Here is a 23,035-nt window from a genome sequence, read left to right on the forward strand (position 1 = left end):
GGGTTCTTCATCTTCTGAATAATGATAACAATAACTGCAATGGTAACAACGCGAATCTCCTGATGCAGCGTCACGACCGCAGTGGCATGATTATTAAAACGAACAGACCCCGTAGGGAGTGAGGTACAACACCTTGCAAAATTCTGAACGTTCTCGAGATGTCGGTTCTCTGACGAGCTCAGAGGAACTGCACTGGAACAAGCCACTATCAGAAAAAAAGTATATACCTTAGTTTCACCAGACCACTGAGCGGATTAACAGCTCTCCTAGGGCTGCCCGAAGGATTTGATTTATTTTACATGGCTAAGAACCAACTGGTTACCTAGCAACGAGACGTACAGCTTATTGTGCAATCCGAACCACATTCTAGCGAGGAATGAATTTCTATCACCAGAAATAAATTCCTCTTATTCTTCATTGGTCGGTCGAAGATTCGAACTCGCGGCCAGCAGTGCTAGCTGAGTAAGGAAGCCACTCGCCCAGCGAAGAACTAGCAGACCACTGAGCTGATTAACAGCTCTCCTAGAGAGGGCTGGCCCGAAGGATTAAGACTTATTTTACGTGGCTGAGGACCAAATGGTTACCTAGCAACGGGACCTACACTTATTGTGGAATCCGAACCACATTATAGCGAGAAATGAATTCCTACCACCAGAAATAAATTTCTCTAATACTTCATTGGCCGGTCGGAGAATCGAACGCGGGGCCAGCAGAGTGCTAGCGAGAACGATACCAACCCTGTCAATGAGGAACTGCCACGATCAGAGACACGTCGAAATGGATCAGAAAGGTGGTTGCAAGGAAGGCTCCCAAGAACAGAAGGGGGAAAGAAGGGGAGTATAAGAACGCCTGCAGGGGGAGGAGGGGGAGAAGGGATTTGTCAATCAATGACCCTTATCTCCACTCCCTCTTCCCCCCCTCCCCCCCCCCTACTCTCCTTTCTTCTTCTAAACAAAGACAGCCAGAAAAAGAAGGAGCAGGGTGGAGGAAGGTACGCAAACGCCTCGTCTACGCAGTTCTCAGAAAACCGGCGGATTCATACACAGCTATTACGCTGTGACCCCAATAACATCTCGGTTAAAAATACCCAACAATCAATTACTATTACAACTTATATGGTTGCGAAAGCAAACACACTCTCTCACATACGATACGGAGGCACACTTGCATTCTTGTACATAATATGTAACGTATGCAAACGAAACTATGGCGGATGAAATACCGAACAAACTGAATATACAATTTCAGATACAAAAAAACAAACACACACACACAAATATATATATATATATTATAATACTATAGAGTAAGGCATCCCATTTAACAAGCCGGAAAAATGAGGCCATCAGACATTCGTTAACATTCAAATGATTTCTGCGTCGGTCGCTTTTATATCTAGGTCGGCAACATCACAATCGATCAAAAGAAAGTAGCTTGGAGAGAGAGAGAGAGAGAGAGAGAGAGAGAGAGAGAGAGAGAGAGAGAGAGAGACATTCCATACTTAAACATTTTGACATGGACCAGTTAACAAAAAAAGACTATCACTTAAGGTCTGATGCTAAGACTTTTCGGGAAATATATATGACCATAATTTTACGATGTGAGATGTCTTGAGAGAGAGAGAGAGAGGATGGACTCTCGTTGCGCAACTACTCAACAACATTGAGACAATAGGTATTTTGTGACAGTTTTAGCAGCTAAGTTCCATTATATTCCGGGGACAATGTCATTTCTTGACTGGACCCATCCTCACAGCCGGCTGCAAACTCTAAATAGGATGCAGTGTCCTGTTTTTATCTGAATATAACGATAACAACTTCAGGAAATCTGTTTTTAACTTCTGTACAAAAACCCGTTCAAGTACAGAATTCCCATAAGTTTGAATTTCATGCCAATGGCCCCCGTAGGCTTGCTCCATACGAACAGGGGTTTATCTTCTGAATACTAATATAATTATTAAATGTCTGGCTGCAATAATTTCATGACTAGGTTACAAGGATCGTACTCCAAATATATAATGAAAACTAGCTTGACTCACGAAACATCAAGAATGATTAAGTGCAATAATCGACACCCGTATTGCTGATGGTACTAGTGACTAAACTAACCTTGGCTAGTGTGGTTAAATGGAGCTATTGTTCTCTCGTTTCCGTAAAGCCCAGTCGCTGCTTGGTTCACTAGCGTCATTTCCCTTGGTCTTGCAGAGACGCACCCCTGCAATTGTTCTTCGGTTGTGCTGTAATGGTTTGTGGCTATTTGACACCAATGAGTAGAACCGCCCTTCGCTCTTGTTCCGGGTACTTGGCTGCGGCCGTTTGCAAAGTCCCCTGTAGGGGGGTATATAGTGCCGTCAGTGCACCTCATGCGGTACACTATAGGCATTACATTTAGGTCCCAGGGCTTTGGCCTTTGGCAAGAATTCGATCTAAGGCTCGTCAGACTCAGCTCTCACGCGAGTTGATATGCCTCAGCAGTTCAGTGCCTTTTCCACTGTGGCTTCTGCTTTCATGCATAAGCAGTAATTTCACATGCATCAGCTTCGTAGTTTTATTTTCCGCTTCCAGCTCAGCACTTGGAGCGAATCGAGGTGGAATTCTTGTTTTCTATAGTTTTACGGTTCACTTCGAGCGCAGACTCCAAATTGGGCAGGAAAAAATATCGCTTTTATATTGCTGTGAGTCAGTTTCATTACAGAATTCCCATAATCTTTGTAAGTTTGAATTTCAAGTCAATGGCCCCTGTACAGGCTTGTTCCGTATGAACAGGGGTTTATCTTCTGAATAATGATAATTATTAAATGTCTGGCTGCAATAATTTCATGACTGCTCTCCAAAAAGAGATCGACTACTTCGGTTAACTGTTTTATACTCAGAGCGAACCACCTCTCTCGTCACGATATAGTGCATCTATTCAAAATCTATTCAAGCATATTCATTAACTGACATAAAACTCAGATCGCCCTAATGCACGTCAGTTTCAATATTCACACGAAAAAACACTCACACATTTTCATATCTTTCCCTCGACCTCGTAAAGCACGCTGGAACCAGAGAATTCCAAATAATTCTAATGAAAAGAGTTTCAACCTATTCCGACGGTTCCCAATTAGAGATTCAGCGGAAGATTTGAAAGCCTGCTGGCGATAACAGTAGGCCTTTAGGGCTCAGCTGGCCACAAGAGAAAGGGGAGTGAAGGCAGAGGGGGATTTATTTATGCCTGTGTATTTTAGAAGCATGTCGGAAAAATAACAGCAAACAGCACTTCCGACCTAAAGTAGAGGACACCGTTCTTATCAACACTCAGCTGGCTTCAGCAGCTGAAGGCATTTCAGAAATACAGATTAAAGTACCACACACACACACACACATATATATATATATATATATATATATATATATATATATATGTATATGTATATGTATATATTTATGTATATGTAATATATATATATATATATATATATATATAGAGAGAGAGAGAGAGAGAGAGAGAGAGAGAGAGAGAGAGAGAGTGAGAGAGAGAGAGAGAGAGTCTGTTTAATGCGTAGCATGGGAATAATAGTGACATATTAAAGTAATTAATCCGTCTACTATTATGTAAGCGCATAATTCTCTCTCTCTCTCTATATATATATATATATATATATATATATATATATATATATATATATATATATATATATATATATATATATATATATATATAACAAACACACACACCCCTTTATCTGTATTTTCCTCTCAGCTCACTACTCTTGAAAACACATTCAAACTCTTTCCCTAACTTCTGCAGACTCTCTTCATTATTCCCAATCATATTATCGTCATCAACTATTCCTCCCAACGCTTTCTAAGGCGAAAGGCATTTCTCCTTTACGTAGAAACTTCTCACGCAGCAGTGTCAATATCAAACACCTGATCTGCCTAAACCCAAACTGCTCTCTTTCCTCATTATATTGTCATGATGTCCTACCCTTTTAACCAAAGACCTACCATGTAATCATGTCTTCTATGAGTTAACTTTATCACCTTTATCCTAATACAAATGAACGCTTATTTCACTCACCGATTTATTCGGAATCTTTTCCTCATAAAAATGTACCTTACAAACCCTGGTCAGCCGCTCAATTTCACTATTACAACCATATCAAACAATGTCACTAGTCATCAATGTTCTCTCGTTCTCGACAGTCCCTTTCACAAACATCCTCAAATGTGTGTGTGTATAATATATATATATATATATATATATATATATATATATATATATATATATATATATATATATTACTTATTGAAACCTAATTACCATTGTATATATATATATATATATATATATATATATATATATATATATATATATATATATATATATATATATATTACTTAATGAAACCTAATACCATTGTGGTGTATATATATATATATATATATATATATATATATATATATATATATATACACACTAATTATTAGGCTTCAATAAGTAATATATATAAACACAGTGAAGCAGTGTAGCTATTCTGTTATATATATATGTAATAACTATATGTGTTTTGTATGCAAGTGTGTGTGTAATTACACAACCGATTTTACGGGAGAGAGTATTCTTACGGATGGTGAGATTATCGTCGTCAGAAAAATTCCCGTAACTAAAATGGTTTTGAGTCGAAAGACGTCGGTCAATATAAATACCATCACTGGCCTTAGGGTAACTGACAACCATCAGTAATTTTGAGAAACATGCTACCAACTCAACATCGCACTTGTAATCGACAGCAAACTCTCTCTCTCTCTCTCTCTCTCATAAAACTTAAGGAAAGCTTCCTTTTGATCAAAACATCTATTTAGAAACGTATCGGTTATCTGACGATAAATATTAACAAATATATACTCTGCCGTGCGAACATGAACAGAACCAAAGTAATCGAACCGAATGTGTCTCTGCTCCGCATTCCGGGACGGTAAAAAGATAATATTTCTCTTTTCTCTCCTTCTTTCTTTTTCCAGTGCGTAGGCGTCAATTCCAGTCCCAGTGAATGACCTAACCTACATTTGGGCCAGCAACATACCAATCGGTTCGTAGCGCACACATTCCCTCGCCGTTTATATCGGTCCGTCGTCATAACAGCGCGTATTATTGACATCATAATAAATATAATTCCTTCCTCTCGACGGTGGTCGGCTCGTGGAATGGACTATAATCCTTTAACCTAAATACCAAGCGAGCCGTTGAATTTACGTGTCAAATAATTGGTTTACGAGAGAGAGAGAGAGAGAGAGAGAGAGAGAGAGAGAGAGAGAGAGAGAGAGAGAGAGAGAGATTTAAGCTCGTAGAACACACATGCCAACAAAAATGTGACGTAATGCCTTGGTGCATAACCAAGCAATAAAATAATGAACATATGTTGATAAGAATGTCAACAAATGCAAACAAAACGGAACAAACTCGAAATCAAACACGCGAAATCTAGAGATACTAATACAAAACTGACACAGGCGATCTTCTAAACTTTTTGATGTTACACACACACACACACACACACACACACACACACACACACAATATAGCACTGCCAATTACCCCTAGTTACACGTTACAAATACTTTATATCATCATTGTGTTATGTTTAATTCCACCGTGACAGCAGGGCTACAAAACGCGATAAAAATAAGCGAAAAACACAAACGACCAAGTTGGAGACAGCTACTTTGTACAAGAACTAATATTCAATTGCTTCTATCGACAGTATACACATGTGTAGTAGTAGTTATGGTGTTCCTTGCTAAGATCGCTTTCTTCCATCGTACTTTCCACCCTCTCCTAAAAATTGTTTCTTATTTTAACTGCGAGGTTTTCCTTCTGTTACAACATTAAAACCCTTTTTCTTGCAATTTCCCTTTCAGCGCTGAATGACCTCGTCGGTCCCAGCGCTTGGCCTTTGGCCTAAATTTTACATTCCGTTCTGTACAACAATAAAACAGCAAGCGCTTTACGGAAAACTATAATGAACTTCCAAGTAAAATAAGAGTCAACAAAACTGCAAGAAATTAATTGCATTCACAGAGTAAAGTGTAAATAATCAGATTGATATGCATTCAGCATCACAAACACCACAATATTAAGGTCACATTCACCACGACCAGTGAGAACTTGCCCACTACAACAAAGAACCATAGAGAAATACTTGAGTAGTGGATCATGGTATTACTTACAGAATAAGAGGCGATCAGGAAAGCCGCGTTAGCTCTCTTCTGGGGGTCGAGCGTAGTGTAGTGGACGATTTTCTTCTTGGCTAAAGACAGGCTCTGAAATAGAGAATGGAAAGGGTTGTAACCAATGAAGTATAAGTGGTCAATGATATATATGAAAACATACACAACACAAACACAAACAGAGAGAGAGAGAGAGAGGAAAGAGGAGAGAGAGAGAGAGAGAGAGAGAGAGAGAGAGAGAGCCAGGAAAGTTGGTCATTAATGGAAAGGGTGAACAATGATAACAAAATTCGTAATTATTACGTGTATATATGAATAATGTTAGTGCATTACACAGAAATTTATTGAAATTGAAAATATGTACGTAAAATAAATATCTGAAAAAAGGGTAGCCATATGAATATAGAATCTAGTTTATGAACCAAACCTAATTATGATTTTTGCCTATGATTATGTCTTAATTTCTATTTTACGTAAACTAAGAAGCTTGACTGATGCCTTTCAGCCTAATTTCTCATCTCAGTCCACACTGTCCGCTCAAGCGAAGTCAAAACAAGCGTCCAACATCTCCACCTTGTGAGGAGGGCCAAAGATGCTATACCTGAATTAACAACAGGTTCCTCTTCAATAAACCTGACCACAGGAGACCTTCGAACGTCACCCCGGGTTCCACAGACGAAGCGCTCATCGTCTTCCAAAGACTTGGTCATTTCACACGCAACTGCTTCACAGTCAGAGGCACCCAGTAATCATCTACTGGGAGCCTGCTGCCCGCCAGCCGTTCATAATCTTTACTTCGAGCGGTGTGACTATCATGTTAATCAAAATTAGCAGAGGAAACTCAGCCAAGTGACGGGGAAAAAAAGTGCTGTAACTGAGTAGTGTCCGGTGGTCATCTGTGCCGCTATAATTGCCAGTCAGGAGTGTCGAGTTTTTTTATTTTTTTATGTCTGACAGTCAAAGGTGATTTTTTTTTATATTAATGCCAGTCAGAGGTGTCGAGTTGTTTTTTACAACTGCCAGTGAGAGATGTCTTTTTTTTTTTTTACTACTTCCAGTTGGAGATGTCGATTTTTTTTTCACTACTGCCAGTCAGAGATGTGTATTTTTTTTACTGCCAGTTAAAGATGTCGATTTTTTTAACTACTGCCAGTCAGAGATTTTTTTTTTACTACTGCCAGTCAGAGGTGTCGATTTTTTTTATTACTGCCAGTTCGAGATGTCGATTTTTTTTACACTATTGCCAGTTAAAGATGTCGATTTTTTTCACCACTGCCAGTCAGGGGTGTCGAGTTTTTTTTATTAATGCCAGTCAGAGGCGTTTTTTTTAACTACTGCCACTTAGAGATGTATATTTTTTTAACTACTGCCAGTTCGAGAAGTATATTTTTTTAATTACTGCCAGTCAGAGGTGTCGAGTTTTTTTACTAATGCCAGTCAGAGGCGTCTTTTTTTTTTACTACTGCCAGTTAGAGATGTATATTTTTTTTTAACTACTGCCAGTTAGAGATGTATACTTTTTTAACTACTGCCAGTTTGAGATGTCGATTTTTTTCACTACTGCCAATCATATATTTTTTAACTACTGCCAGTTAGAGATGTAGATTTTTTTCACTACTGCCAGTCAGAGGTGTCGAGTTTTTTACTACTGCCAGTTAAGATCTCGACTTTCTCTAACTACAGCCAGTCAGAGGTGTCGATTTTTTCTTTAGCTTCTCAAAGTACTGTCTGGGAACAAAATGAATCTAACATTCTGAAGATCTAAGCAGAGCTGTGGAAAAGAAAAAGAGCGATAGACAATCAACTTTCTAAGTATTCTCGAGGAAATAAAGTGGACAGAATGTAATACCAAACTTCTGGTGTTCTTAGACTTTATCTATAATTTACTTGGTCACTGAAAAACTAATAAATAAGTAGAATATGGAAATGATATAAAAGGTTGAAATTTTACATAAAAAAAACAGCCTCAATGACCGCTCAACTTCTCGTCTTTCTTCACAGTTTTTGGCTAGGTTTATTACAAGCCTTGAATCCAAATGAATTTGATATTTCCTTCCGTAGAGGAATCCAACCCAAAGGTAGTGTGTGTATGTGGAGTCGATAAAACAGGAGATGTGTTCGTCAATTCCGTGATTTTCCTTCCATTCTGCGCCAGAAGTAACTTTTAAATCTAATCTGCCCGCCACTACTTCTGCGCCAACTTTTCCCAAGGCATTTTGTGAAGGCGACAAAACTTCTCCCGGCTTTCTGCCTCCCGCGACTGGTGGCCATCTTTCCCGAATTTTGTCTCGATTTCAGAAAACTTGCTGCGGGCGCCAGTTGCGAATGAATGACAAGGGCCTGATTTGAATACAGCCCCAATAAAGCTATGGGACGTACGATAGTACACGTAGGAATATGGCGTATTTTAAAATCAGTTCTAAGGATTCAATACGTTTTGAACGAACCAAGATGGTACCACATTACCGATAGGTAATTTTTGACTGTAATTGTTGCTTATTACAGATTCGGTATGTTGACGGCAAATAATGCTAAAAGGACGCGAACCTGCACAGTTACGAACACCTGTTTGTAGAATCAGTCTCAAAAACACACGTAAAAGGCTCAGCAACACACGCATGTACATCTAAGTGTACTGTAAACACTTCTCTAATCAGAATCAGAGTACAAAGCCATACATTCAGTACACTATTCATTTTTAGACGGGTTCGCTAAATAACAGCATCGAGATAAACGTAAAAATCAAATGTGTCCGCATGAAAGGTGACGCCGTGACGTCACCAGAAAAAAACCTTTTCCTTGAAAACGCAACAAAGACAATAACTATATAGAAAGTGGAAGGGACACACAGTGTCCTTCTATTACGAGGCAACTCCGTTATGGATTCCATCGCGAAGACAATGGGGCTTTGCAATCGATACGTAGATAGGAGAGAATAAAGACTATTGTTTCCTTTCATCGTCCTCTAAGAGTTCCTGGTAGTTACCTGTCTTCGTCTCAGTCGTCCATCTGCGACTTGAACTGGATCGGACGACTGAGTCTTCTAGATTCAGTTAATTTTCAATCCATTTCAGGGAGCGCGAGTCATCGCTTTTCTCAAATATCTTTCAAACTAGTTATTTGAAAGATATGGTACTTTGACACAGTGTACCTGTACAAGACACTTCCCGCTAATTTTTGGTAATACAGTATAGTGCTTTGTCAACCGGTTTCAGCTAATGCGTTTACTCTTGACTTCCATGGTGTTGCCAAGCATCGCCAAACTATGCATTCGAACGTCCTTCATCCCAATCCCGTCCCTCCATCTCCCATCCACTCCTCATCCCTCCCTCAACCCACTTTCCTCGCCTCCTCATCTCCGGCCCCCCTCCCTTTCCTGTCTATGGGGGATAGTGGACGTTCGATTGCGTAGATTAGTCCTGCTGACTCATGCGACTTTGCCTTTAAAAGTTAAGAGTAAACGTCTTAACTAAAATAATTTGACAATTAACTATATTACCAAAAATTAGTGGGAGATGTGTTGTACACTGTGTCAAAGTACCATTTCGATCAAATAATTAGTTTGAAAGATATCTGAGAAAAACGATGACTCGCGGTCCCTGAAATGGTTAAGAAGTAGTTCAACAAGTTCATTTTCCTGATTCAAACCACGCTCACTCGCATTTCTGAACTACAGATGTTGTGGGGTTTCTATTCTCCTTGCATTTTAATTCATTTTTATCTATTTATTAGTTTATTTTTTTCTGTTTTATTACGCGAGGTCCCTCTTTCTGTATGTCCCTTTGCCTCCTCTTACTTCTTCCTAATGAACACCTTAATATTCTTTGGAAGCTTGAATTTCAAGTCAGTGGCCACTGTGGGCTTGTTCGTTATGAATACGTTTCATCTTCTGAATAATAATAATAATAATAAAAATAATATTCTTTGGAGGCCTGAATTCCAAGTCAATGGCCCCTATGGTGGGCTTGTTCCTTATGAATACGTTTCATCTTCTGAATAATAATAATAATAACAATAATAATAATAATAATAATAATAATAATAATAATAATAATAATAAATAATATAATAATAATAATATTCTTTAGGCCTGAATTCCAAGTCAATGGCCTCTATGGTGGGAAGCTTGTTCCTATGAATAGGTTTCATCTTCTGAATAATAATAATAATAATAATAATAATAATAATAATAATAATAATAATAATAATAATAATATTCTTTGAGCCTGAATTCCAAGTCAATGGCTATGGTGGGCTGTTCCTATGAATAGGTTTCATCTTCAACATAATAATAATAATAATAATAATAATAATAATAATAATAATAATAATAATAATAATAATAAACCTTCGCTAACGAGATTCTGCTGCTGTAAGGCTAAAGCCAACGACACTATACCTTTTGCATCAAGTGGAGAGCTTTCACCAAAAAATATTCAAAGAGCCATTTCTTACATTTTCCAATCAACCTAGCGGATATTTTCTTCCTGCCAGTAACCACTGTCAAAATTTCCCAGACGTAAGTTTTGTATAACTTACGACAACAAAGTTATATTCAACCGAAACGTTTTCCACAAGGACCTATGAGGTCATTCTGCGCTGAAAGGAAAATTGAGCGTAAGAGATTACAAAGGTGTAACAGGAAGAAAACCTCTTGCAACAATTGTTAGAAAAGGGTTGAAATTAAGATGGAAGAAAGAGAATACGAACGGAGGTACAGTAAGAGGAATGAAAGAGGTAGCAGCAAGGGGCCTAAGGAAGGGACGTCACAAAGAACCTTAAGTAATGCCTACAGTGCACCTCATGCACTACCCCTCTGCGGGGCTTGTACGGCTGCAATACTATTCTACAGAAATACCAGTGCCAATTCAAACTGAAGGGCCGATTTCCGCAATGAGGTCGTTTCTCCTTGGCGCTCCAAAGCAGCCTTAACCAGTCTCAATTACCCTCGAGCCCAACAATCTCAGGGACATGCTGGCCCCCGCTTTCAAAAGGAATCATTTCAGCGCCACCACTGATCACCACAAGGCCGGGGAGACACCTGGCGCTGGGATTTTTTTCAATGCTTCTGCTCTGTGGTTGTCTAGCTTCCATATACGCAAGAAAAGCCAAAATAAGTCAGTCTCTCTCTCTCTCTTTGATAAGAGCAATTATCTCATTCGGTGCGTCAAAACTACCCAAAATTAAGCTGCGCAATATACGTATTTGGAAATCAACCGGACTCGTCCTTAAATCTCATTCCAGATAAATCATGTTTTGATGCTACAGGTCAGTTCAACGATCGTGACACAGGAGGTAACTCAGATTCAGTCTGGCAAATTACATCCATTCCGCAGTAAGGTCTGACAACAAGACGTTTTAGTACCATTATTATTATTATTATTATTATTATTATTATTATTATTATTATTATTTATTATTCACTGAACAGTATGGTCGACTGGATGCCGTTTAGATTGCATTGTAGTTTCTCAATCTCTCGAATGAGTTTCTTTGTAGCAGCAGGTAAATTCATTAAGCAGCTGTCCAAAGTTCATTTAACCCTTGACGTTTAGGCACAGCTTTCTACCATATATCAAAAGGCCAGTAGCACATCTATACCATATTTCACCCGCAAGGGGGCTTACAGAAATTTTTGACGATGCAGCTTCGGACCAAAGGGACCTTTCAAAGACTCGTCAGGTGATAATCAAAAATCTTGTGCCGCCTGCAGTATGATGTATTTATGTACACACTGACAAACTGTTTCACTTCATGGAATAAAGGAATACACACACTATTACACACACACAATATACACATATATATATATATATATATATATATATATATATATATATATATATATATATACATACACACACACACACACACACACATACACATATATATATATATATATATATATATATATATATATATATATATATATATATATATGTATATATATATAATGTACTGTATGTGTGTGTAGGACATAATTAACTCAATATTGTCAAGCGAGCCGAGCACGGCACAAACACATCAAGGTATGGCGACAGCCCCAAAATCCAACGGCGATAACTTTTAACAATCAGTTCACACAGCTAAACCTGAACCTGCTGAGGGAACAACCTTGACAAGATAACACACCCTTCCCTTGGAGAGTGAAGACACCATTCTAGTTTCTCAAGCGCTGTCCATTCAGAATTCTCAGCCTGATCGACCTCCATTTTGCGTCTCTTGTCTCATTTCCCGTAAATTACCTCTTCCAGCCTCTCGCTTATTTCAGGGTTTGACTATGAAGCTACTCCTTCATTAGTTGGCAATCCTTAACATAATAATTCATGATGCTTCCACAAAGATATATATATATATACAGTATATATATATATATATATATATATATATATATATATATATATATATATATATATATATATATATATATATATATATATATATGTATATATATATATACATATACAGTATATATATTGTATATATACATAAAATATATATATATATACACATATAAATATAAATACATATATGTATATATGTATATATATAGATAGATATACATATATTCTTTTACTCCACGGAATAAAAAAAAGTGTGCCAATATGCACATAGCTACATCACACTACAAACGGCACAAGATTTCTTAATTATCACCTGCTAGCCCAAACCACGTCCAGGGCCTGGCGTTCCTTATTAAGGGTGCTGTCGCCCACAGTGTTTCCCTTTCAAAATGAAACATGAGTCTCGTTTGATAAGGGGGCCACATTAGGAATTAATGACACCCGCCCTTAACCATCTGCCTCCATTCCTCAGCGTTCGAGGCAGAGAGAAAGAGAATTCTACTACAATACATTATTGCGTTTAAAGTACTGGAATTTGTTCGGAACTATTAAAACGTTCTTCTTTGTATTCATGCGCGTATTTATACATGAACAACCAGCATGGACAAGAGAACCTCTTGTAAGAGAGGGGGCGTCAGCACGGGGTACGAAATATTTAACGGAGGTTTAAATACCAATTAAAATGCTCCTTTTACCGTGCCTCCGTTCATATTATTTCTTCCATCTAACTTCCACCCTCTCTAGCAACTGTTTCATAGTGCAACTGCTTTGAGGTTTTCCTCCTGTTACACATTTCAAAGCTTCTTACTGTCAGTTTCCACTTCAGTGCTGAATGACCTCACAGGTTCCTGCGTTTGGCCTCGGTTCTATATTCCATTCTATTCTGTCCATTAAAATGGTAAATTATAAGACTTTTTGCTTTTACCAATAAAACTGCAATGTAAGGTACCTCGAAAAAGTTCACAGATAAATCCCAGTTAGCATCACAGAATGGGGCCGTTGAAACGATCAAGTGACCAGGTACAGAAGATGTAAGGGGGGCTAATATAACCTACTGACACTCCAAACTTACTCCCCTACAATTTGACAAAATTATATATTCCAACTTCTGAGCGGTCAACAACAATCGATAACATCTGGCAACTCTTCGATGTACAAAGACCCCCATCAAATGTAGCAAACGTGAAAAAAATAACATCTGACAAACTTGCAGTTTCCACCTAATACTACCTATTACGCGTCACATGGTGTGTGTAACTCCTGGAACCAGATTGTGGAGAAGTTATGCCGCACAATATTTCACAGAGAGAGAGGAGAGAGAGAGAGAGAGAGAGAGAGAGAGCAACTGATACCTGTTCTAGGACTGCTGTGGAACTGAGCGCTAAGGTTTTCTGCTTGCATGGTGACTTATACCCAACCCTTTCCAGTTTCGTAGACGTAAAGATTTTTATAGCGTTCATGGCTACGCCAGGTGCTTACTGACTTCCAACGCCTTCAGTCTGACACAAGAGAACACGTCGAGCAAGTTGTCAAACATCTTTAGTCAAATTGTGAAAGTAAGCCCTCAGGCCCATCTATCTAGCTTTAGTTTTTTGAGTTTGGGGACCAAAACTAGGGGCTATAATCAGATTGGCCGGATCAAACTCACCCGTAGCGCGCGCATGATGCTGGGATCTCTTTATGAACAAGTCCTTAGCATCCATGCCTGCTGTTTACGACAGATTCCTTTGATTCTGTCGATACGAACAGACCACGTCAGGCCGTCTGAGATGACGACTCCCAGATTTTTTACTTCGTGCTTTATGGCAATGGCATTTTCATCTGGGTCAAGATACTGATCGAAATTTTCTCTTACCGAAGTGTGTGCGCTTGAATCTGTTCCCGTTTCGTATCGTTTCGTTCGTTTGCGACCTCGGCTAAACGATACTGTCCAGTTCGTTTTGAAACTGTTCACAGTTTTCGCTCGAGTATGACAAACACGAGATATGGGAATGGTCGACAAATAAAGATAAAAATGAGATATGCGTGTTGTGAGCAATGGCGCCACTATAAAGAGAATAGGTCCGAGAACACTTCCTTGTGGAACGCCTGATATGGCTTGGGCTATAGTTTGGATAAGGCTCCAGTAGGTGACGCCTGCATCGTTCGTTCTGGGAGGATATTACGAAGCCAGCCAGGCTCCTATGGCGACACTTACCCTTCTTTCCTGGAGCTTCGTACACTGTACCAAATGATGAACTTTGTCGAAAGTCCTCGGCGAAGTCTAGATAAACATCGTCGAACAGAACAGAATATAGAATTTCGGCCATAGGCTGGAACCTATGAGGTCATCAGGCGCTGAAAGGGAAATTGACAATAATGTCTGAAAGGTGTAACAGGAGGAAAACCTCAAAGCAGTTGCACTATGAATCAATTGTTTTGAGAGAGTTGGAAGTCAGATAAAGAAAGAGAATAAAAAAGAAGGTCCAGTAAAAGAAATGAAAGGGGTTGCAGTTAGGGGCCGAAGGGACGCTGCAAAGAACCTTAAGTAATGCATATAGTGCAGCGCATGGGGTGCACTGACAACTTTCTACCACCCTACAGGATGGTATATATAGTCATATGTATATATATATATGTATATATATATATATATATATATATATATATATATATATATATATATATATATATATATATATATATATATATATATATATATATAGTTATATATATATATGCATACATATGCACACAATAAGGAACGTTAGTGATACAGGCCAGTACGATTTCAGGGATAGCCTTCGCTGTCTGGCTTTAATGCCGGACAGGTCACTTGTGTCTGAAGACATTTGCAACGTCACTATTAGTTCACGATTCTTGCCGTACGAGACGACACGAGTCTCCATACTTCCGTTCTGCATCATTTCAGCAGCACTGTCAGAAGGTCCGGACCGGCTGCAGAACTAATTCTAAGTGTTACTATCCTTTTCAATAAATTCTGCGGTGCAGTTATGTTTCGCAGAGATGGGATATTGTTGCCACTTAATCGAAGAATGCAGATGGAATGCCTGTCCCCTAAGTCAGGTCTGTGGATGAATATAGGGTGAGTACTGTTCCGATGGGCAGTAGCAAATTTATTCTGGCAGTGTGAGAAGGGACCCATTTACTCTACGAAGGCCAATTCCAATATTCACTTTTTGATGTTTGTGTGCACACAAGATCTTCGGGTCATTACGTACATTACCTGGCGCGCCTTGTCTTTCTCGGCATTGCTTTCGATAAGCAAGGTATCACACGCGTGCGCGCGCGCACACACACACACACACACACACACAGAGAGAGAGAGAGAGAGAGAGAGAGAGAGAGAGAGAGAGAGAGAGAGAGAGAATCTTCTAAATGGTTTCATCAAGGCTTTCCTGATTATTTTTTAATGAGGGTCAGGACCCGCTTAGTGGGTCCTGATGATGGCATACAATTTGGCGTAGTACAGATACCTTCACACCTGTCTCTCTCTCTCTCTCTATACTAATCCTAGCCGTCACCTCCCAACAGTCGGCTACACGCGCATAACTTACCGTTGAGGTCAACAGAGGCCTACCGAATTTTCAAGGGAATGAACCGTCGCTTTCCTTCGCCAAAATGTTCTAGGTTCGAACTTTTGGTCGTTCAGTTGCGAACTTGGCGCCTAACCATTTTGAGCTGCGAGGCCAGTCACAGAGAGAGAGAGAGAGAGAGAGAGAGAGAGAGAGAGAGAGAGAGAGAGAAACCCGCCCCCAATGACGAATAGTAGATGGCCGTATGGTTTGAGTGGACAATGTATCGTCCATCAACATGCATGAGTCATCGCTTCTGCTCTACCTAATATCATCGGGCCCGTATTCATCACTCTGGTTTCCGTCAACCAAAATGACCTCTCTCTCTCTCTCTCTCTCTCTCTCTCTCTCTCTCTCTCTCTCTCTCTCTCTCTCTGTTCGTGACAGTGGAAAGTAACCTTCAATGCACCCCGTCCCTGTCTGCTTGCAGCTTGTTTGATCAGATTACTTAATGGAACGTAAATTCCTTCTTTACCTGGAAATCTGTCATGTTCTCTGTATTCATTTTTTCATATACTCTCATTATTCTTTCTACATTTGTCTGTCCATGTTTCCCCGACATTTTTTAAAGAACAATCCTAATTTCCAGTTCCTACAGTACCTTTGGATGACCACTTTCCACCCTCTTCACCATTCATATAAACTGTTGTCGCCATGCCTTGTTCTCCTCGATCCCTCCTCTACTTACAAATGACTGCGTTCTCCCCCTTTGTTCGTTCTGCAATGGAAGAAGCCCCTCCTTTTTCCCTAGGAAATGCCCCCGTTTTCTCTCCCGTTCTCATAACAATACCTAGTTTCTTCCTTTAAACCAAATGCAAAATTTTTCCTTTCTCATCAAGTACGAGATATACTTTTTTCTTTTTCACTCGGTATTCTTCAGCTTGTACCCTCTTCGTTTTCCTTAAGTACCCATTCACTCTTCATCAAAATACCCATTCACTCTTCATCAAAATACCCACTCACTCTTCATCAAAATACACATTCACTCTTCGTCAAAATATACATTTACTCTCCATCAAAACACCCATTCACTCTCCATCAAAATGCCCATTCACTCTTCATCAAAATACCCATTCACTCTTCATTAAAACACCCATTCACTCTCCATCAAAATACCCATTCACTCTCCATCAAAATACCCATTCACTCTTCATCAAAATACCCATTCACTCTTCATTAAAACACCCATTCACTCTCCATCAAAATACCCATTCACTCTCCATCAAAATACCCATTCACTCTTCATCAAAATACCAATTCACTCTCCATCAAAATACCCATTCACTCTTCATCAAACATCCACTCTCCATCAAAATGCCCATTCACTCTCCATCAAAATAACCATTCACTCTTCATCAAACATTCACTCTCCATCAAAATACCCATTCACTCTTCATCAAACATCCACTCTCCATCAAAATGCCCATTCACTCTCCATCAAAATAACCATTCACTCTTCATCAAACATTCACTCTCCATCAAAATACCCATTCACTCTTCATCAAACATTCACTCTCCATCAAAATGCCCATTCACTCTCCATCAAAATAACCATTCACTCTTCATCAAACATTCACTCTCCATCACAATACCCATTCACTATTCATCAAACATTCACTCTCCATCAAAATGCCCATTCACTCTCCATCAAAATAACCATTCACTCTTCATCAAACATTCACTCTCCATCACAATACCCATTCACTATTCATCAAACATTCACTCGCCATTAACACACCCATTCACTCTTCACCAAAATAACCAAATGTCTACTCTGCTCTTTCTGGTTCTAAATATCTATTTGAATGTCTTCCTTTCCCCTTCGTTCATTCTCTTCTCTCTGTTTCACCATGGTCCTACCACTTCAGCCGATGAGGTATCAATTATCCGCCGCCTCCGTCCTAAAATACTCGTTTAATTCTCCTACCCATTCGCACTATACACACGCGTATAGGAACTTTGTTGGATGCATAATTCAATGACCGAGCATGAATTCAGCAGCAAAACCCATCTAGGTCACTTCCCATAAAAAAAAGACTAACTTTCCTATTGCGTGTGAGTGCTCACTTGGCCCGTAAAAACATACATACATAGACATACATACATCTAGTTTTACATACATACATCTAGTTTTATCCCACAAAATAGAATGGCATCCGCTAAAGCAGAGCGCTCGTGCTCTGTACATTTATCCAAGTGACAATCTTAGTTTGGCTATGATACTCGTCAATATATGCTGAATATTATAAAAATATTTGAGTATTTCCAGTAATGAGCTGTGTGCAAGTCAAAAGTGGCCGTCATCTATAAGACTTGCTGGGCGTCTCGACCGAAAATGAATGAAATATATTACCAGGAACAGTCAGGAATCAACGGCTTCTGACACTGTTGCTTATTGGTGGGGAAGAGTTTAAATACAGGTGGCGTAATACCACAACTTGCTGCCGTCCTTTGAAATTCTTTGAGAAACAAAACGGTCACTTAATAATTCGTGGACTGTCGCTAGTACGGACCCTCCTTTTTGTTCTCCCTGACACGAGATTATTATTATTATTATTATTATTCAAAAGATGAGGTTCATACCAGTGTAACTACTTCCATGAAAAATATAAGAGAAAAAGGTCTTATCTATATTTACCAGGCTTTCCCGTTAAATACCATGACTCACGCTCGCAAAACGATCCACAGTGCATGTGAGCAACACATGAGGCTTGGAAGAGAGAGAGAGAGAGAGAGAGAGAGAGAGAGAGAGAGAGAGAGAGAGAGAGCAACGAAGTTTCTTTGGCGCAATCGAGTTTTCTGCACATCGTATAATCAAGCACACCGAAAGTAGATCTATCTTTCTCTGGTCTCGGTATTATGATGTATGAGCCGCGACCCTGAAACTTTAACCACGGCCAGGTGGTGTCCTACCCTATATCGTTGCCAGACGCACGATTATGGCTAACTTTAACCTTAAATGAAATGGAAACTACCGAGGCTAGAGGGCTGCAATTTGGTATGTTTGATGACTGGAGGGTGGGTGATCAACATACCAATTTGCAGCCCTCTGGCCTCAGTAGTTTTTAAGATCTGAGGGCGGACAGAAAAAGTGCGGACAGAAAAAGGGCGGACGGACAGACAAAGCCGGCACAATAGTTTTCTTTTCCGAAAACTAAAAAGTGGAAACAAAAAAAGAAGGGGTGTGGCACATTAACGGATAAAAGGGGTACCAACAGAGGCGACAGAGAGGTTCAGAGGACAGGATATTATAAGCTACAGACTGTTTGTTAACGAGCAAAATGCCATTTACTCTTGCAAGAGTTCATTAATGTATTATATATGTTTACATGCGTATGATATCAATACATTGTTTGAAGTCTTATTTCAAAATGAATAACAACAGGTTATTACAGAATTCAGACACGTCACTGACTGAAACGACAGCATGGAACGAATTCGGCCACAAACTAATAGACCAGAGCACAGTACAGAATTTGGGCCAAAGCCCTAGCGCTGGGACCTATGAGGTCATTCAGCGCTGAAGCGGAAACTGACAAGTGCAAAGGTTCCAAAGGGTGGAAAGTCAGATGGAAGAAAGAGAACATGAACGGAGGTACAGTAAGAGGAGTGAAAGGGGGGTTGCAGCTAGGGGCCGAAGGGGCGCTGGAAAGAACCTTTCAGACTACCGAGGGCCTCATCTTTCCTATACCACAGAAGTTTTGTTACTCCCCTTCAGAGGCTGCGGATGTAGGTCCCTTCTGACTTTACCTGCCACGCGACCTGCCCATTTCACTCACTTCAGAGGTCACATAAGATGTGGACATTGTTCATAAATGATTTCGCATTCGTATGGAATAAATTAAAAGGCCATGGGCTCGCGTGGCAAACTCCACAAGAAACAAAAGAGCAAAAATGGCAAGCATAAATATACCAGCCATACATGAAACAATACATTATAATAACAATAACAATATATAAAGCTCAGTAAGTAATGACAACGACAAAATACAATGAACAGATGAACAGGCGAATAGATCAAATCAAGAAACAGGAAAATTGGAAACTATGGAAAGCACACCACCAAGAAAGAGAAACTCTGACCCAATGCTGTGGAACGTCAAAGGAAGAGGCATTTAAATGTGCATTTCAATGTGATCACCAAGCACACACAGACATGAGCACCGATACTCCCACGAAATAGACAAAATATAATACCTCGCTTCCGCGCCATTGGGAAAAGCGTTAATATTACATCAAACAGGTTCTACATTATTATTATTATTATTGAAAGAGAACCCCACAAGATTCCTGTGTATAACTCGTTTTTTGCTGACCACCTTCACATCTCTTGATAAAGGGTCACAGTTAGGAGCTGAAAGTACTCGAGATTCAAGTAATATGTAAATATTTACAAGTAGACAAGTTACACACAGGAATCTTGTGGGTTTCTCTTTCCATCTTAAGAAGAAAACTAAAAGAAGTTTTTGTTTGGTTCATTACTATCATTATTAAAATATTTTATTATTATTTTTATTATTATTATTATTATTCACAAGATGAACACTATTCCTATGGAACAAGCCCACCAAAGGGGCCACTGACATGAAATTCAATTTTCCAGAGAATATTAAGGTGTCCATTCGAAAGAAGTAACAGATTGTAATGTGAAATGCAGAAAGAGATCAGTTATTAGAAAAAGAGATAAACTGACAAATAAACAAATAAAAATATAAGTAAATCACTAAAATACAAGGCGAATAGGATTAGGGTAGCAATGCACTGCATCTTCGCTTGAACTTCTGAAGTTCCAACTGCACGACCTCCTCTGAAGGGAGGCTGTTCCACAGTCCAACGGTGTGAAGAGGAATAAAGGACCTCCGGAACTTTGGAGAAGTTCGACAGCGGGGCTAAAGATTGACGGCATATTGGTTGCTCTCGGCGGTAAAGGGGATCATGAAGGGATCAATTGTGACTGTGAAAGCTCTCTGTTAAAATACAACTTATGAAAAATTGGCAAAGAAGAGACTTGATAAGTTCGGTGCAAATGTATCGCAAGACGAAAGGGCGGAAGTTAAAGAGAGCAATCACTCGGCGATCACTGCTTCGATTATGCTGTTCCCGTTAGCCTGCAGGAAATCGTAGCGCATCTAATTCGATGTACTGCAGTTGTTCATTCCACGGTAGAAGTCAAGCATTCGATCCACTCTCTCTCTCTCTCTCTCTCTCTCTCTCTCTCTCTCTCTCTCTCTCTCTCTCTCTCTCTCACAAACTTTGGGGGGCTTCATTTTGTTAGGATATCTATAAGAGGGAAAGTCCGATTTTATTTTTTATGTGAACGAAGAAAAAAAACAAGGGTTCACCTATACCAAAGATACATAAAAGTATGTCTCCATAAAAACTCCAAAAACAACAGATGAAATAATAGTGGCTACAAACAATAAGAAATAACAAAAGCCTTCGGATAATACAGGTTTTCTAGGCTTCCATGAGATAAAACACTTAAAAAATATCAAAAAAAGCCATACAAATAATATTAACTAACAAAAGCTTTTAGATAATACGGGTTTTCAAGGCTCCAACGGAATAAACCCGTTAAAAAAATCGCACAAAATACGAACGGGACGCTGAAATACCACTGCCTTTCCGAAAACGCCTTTGACCCCCATGACGGAAGAATGCCCAAGATCCAGAGAAGGGCACGGGACACGTGATATGCGACCTCCACACTTTCGTGCGTGCGCTGATTCCACACGGGCATGCAAGTCATGCCTTATCTCCAAGGGCATCTCCGCCACAGTGGCGCATGCGCGCACAAAGGTATTGAAAACTTCTGTAAATTGTTTCGTGATGCAGGATGTATGGAAGCAGAATTAGAATCCTGAAATTTATAAGCAACATTCTGGACGACAAAGGCCTCGATTCAAATGGAAAATATCACAGCACTGTTTACGAACATGAAGGAAATTATATGGAAAGATTAAAAGATAAGACGCAGTTAGGGAATAAGGATCACTGTCAAGTAAGCTACCATTTTACCTTTACAAACACGGACACACATATATATATATATATATATATATATATATATATATATATATATATATATATATATATATATATATATATTTATATATATATGACATCACCGTGATTCATATACAATCAATAATACAAAGCGTCACACAATATCAATTCGCTCTACCTCGGGAAATAATATATTTTCATAATATTTACCGAAGGGAATTTTTTAGTTGATAATAAGTTCGTCGTCCCGTGGGCTCGAACCAGCGAAGGACAGAACTCAACTGCAGTGGACGCATTTAACCCACGCGGCCAGCAAGTGAGGTATAGGACGACGAACTTATTATCAGCTAAAAAATTCCCCTTCGGTAGCTTTATATATGAAAATATATTATTTCAGTGCAAAATAAATTAAGACGTTGCTTGCTTACGTTTATATATATATATATATATATATATATATATATATATATATATATATATATATATATATATATATATATATATATATATATAATAATATAATACATAGTGTGTGTGTGTATAAAATCAGTGGGATAATTCCCGAGCAGCCAGAACCTTGCCTGACAGCCACGCCACTAAAGCTCTGAATTCATAAACCACTTTTGAAAGCGGCGAAGTGTATTTCAGTGACTACCATGTCTAATCTCTGAAACGGAATTAACTCTTGTCCACTGATACTTAAAAATACTTCATCATTTTCATTTTACCTTTCATGATTCTCCCTTACTACAATAAACTATGAACACCTGAATTTTGACCTAAATTCTAAAATCTATACAAAGGCCAGTAAATAACAAAATGAAATTAATATCTGAGCCGCAAATAAATAAATGCACACACACACACAAACAATTAGATGAAAAAGAAAAAAAAA

The 23,035-nt window shown here is 39.0% G+C and overlaps 1 protein-coding gene across 1 annotated transcript in view; it reads right to left on the minus strand.

Annotated features, from left to right (window-relative positions):
- Positions 1 to 23,035, minus strand: part of LOC136852311 (dual specificity protein phosphatase CDC14A-like) — a 273,822-nt gene that overhangs the window by 34,668 nt on the left and 216,119 nt on the right. The window contains 1 exon segment of the mRNA XM_067126818.1: positions 6,216 to 6,308. Coding sequence (XP_066982919.1) covers positions 6,216 to 6,308 — 93 coding nt within the window.

The sequence above is a fragment of the Macrobrachium rosenbergii genome, chromosome 25 (genome assembly GCF_040412425.1).
Source record: "Macrobrachium rosenbergii isolate ZJJX-2024 chromosome 25, ASM4041242v1, whole genome shotgun sequence".
Lineage (NCBI taxonomy): Eukaryota > Metazoa > Arthropoda > Malacostraca > Decapoda > Palaemonidae > Macrobrachium > Macrobrachium rosenbergii.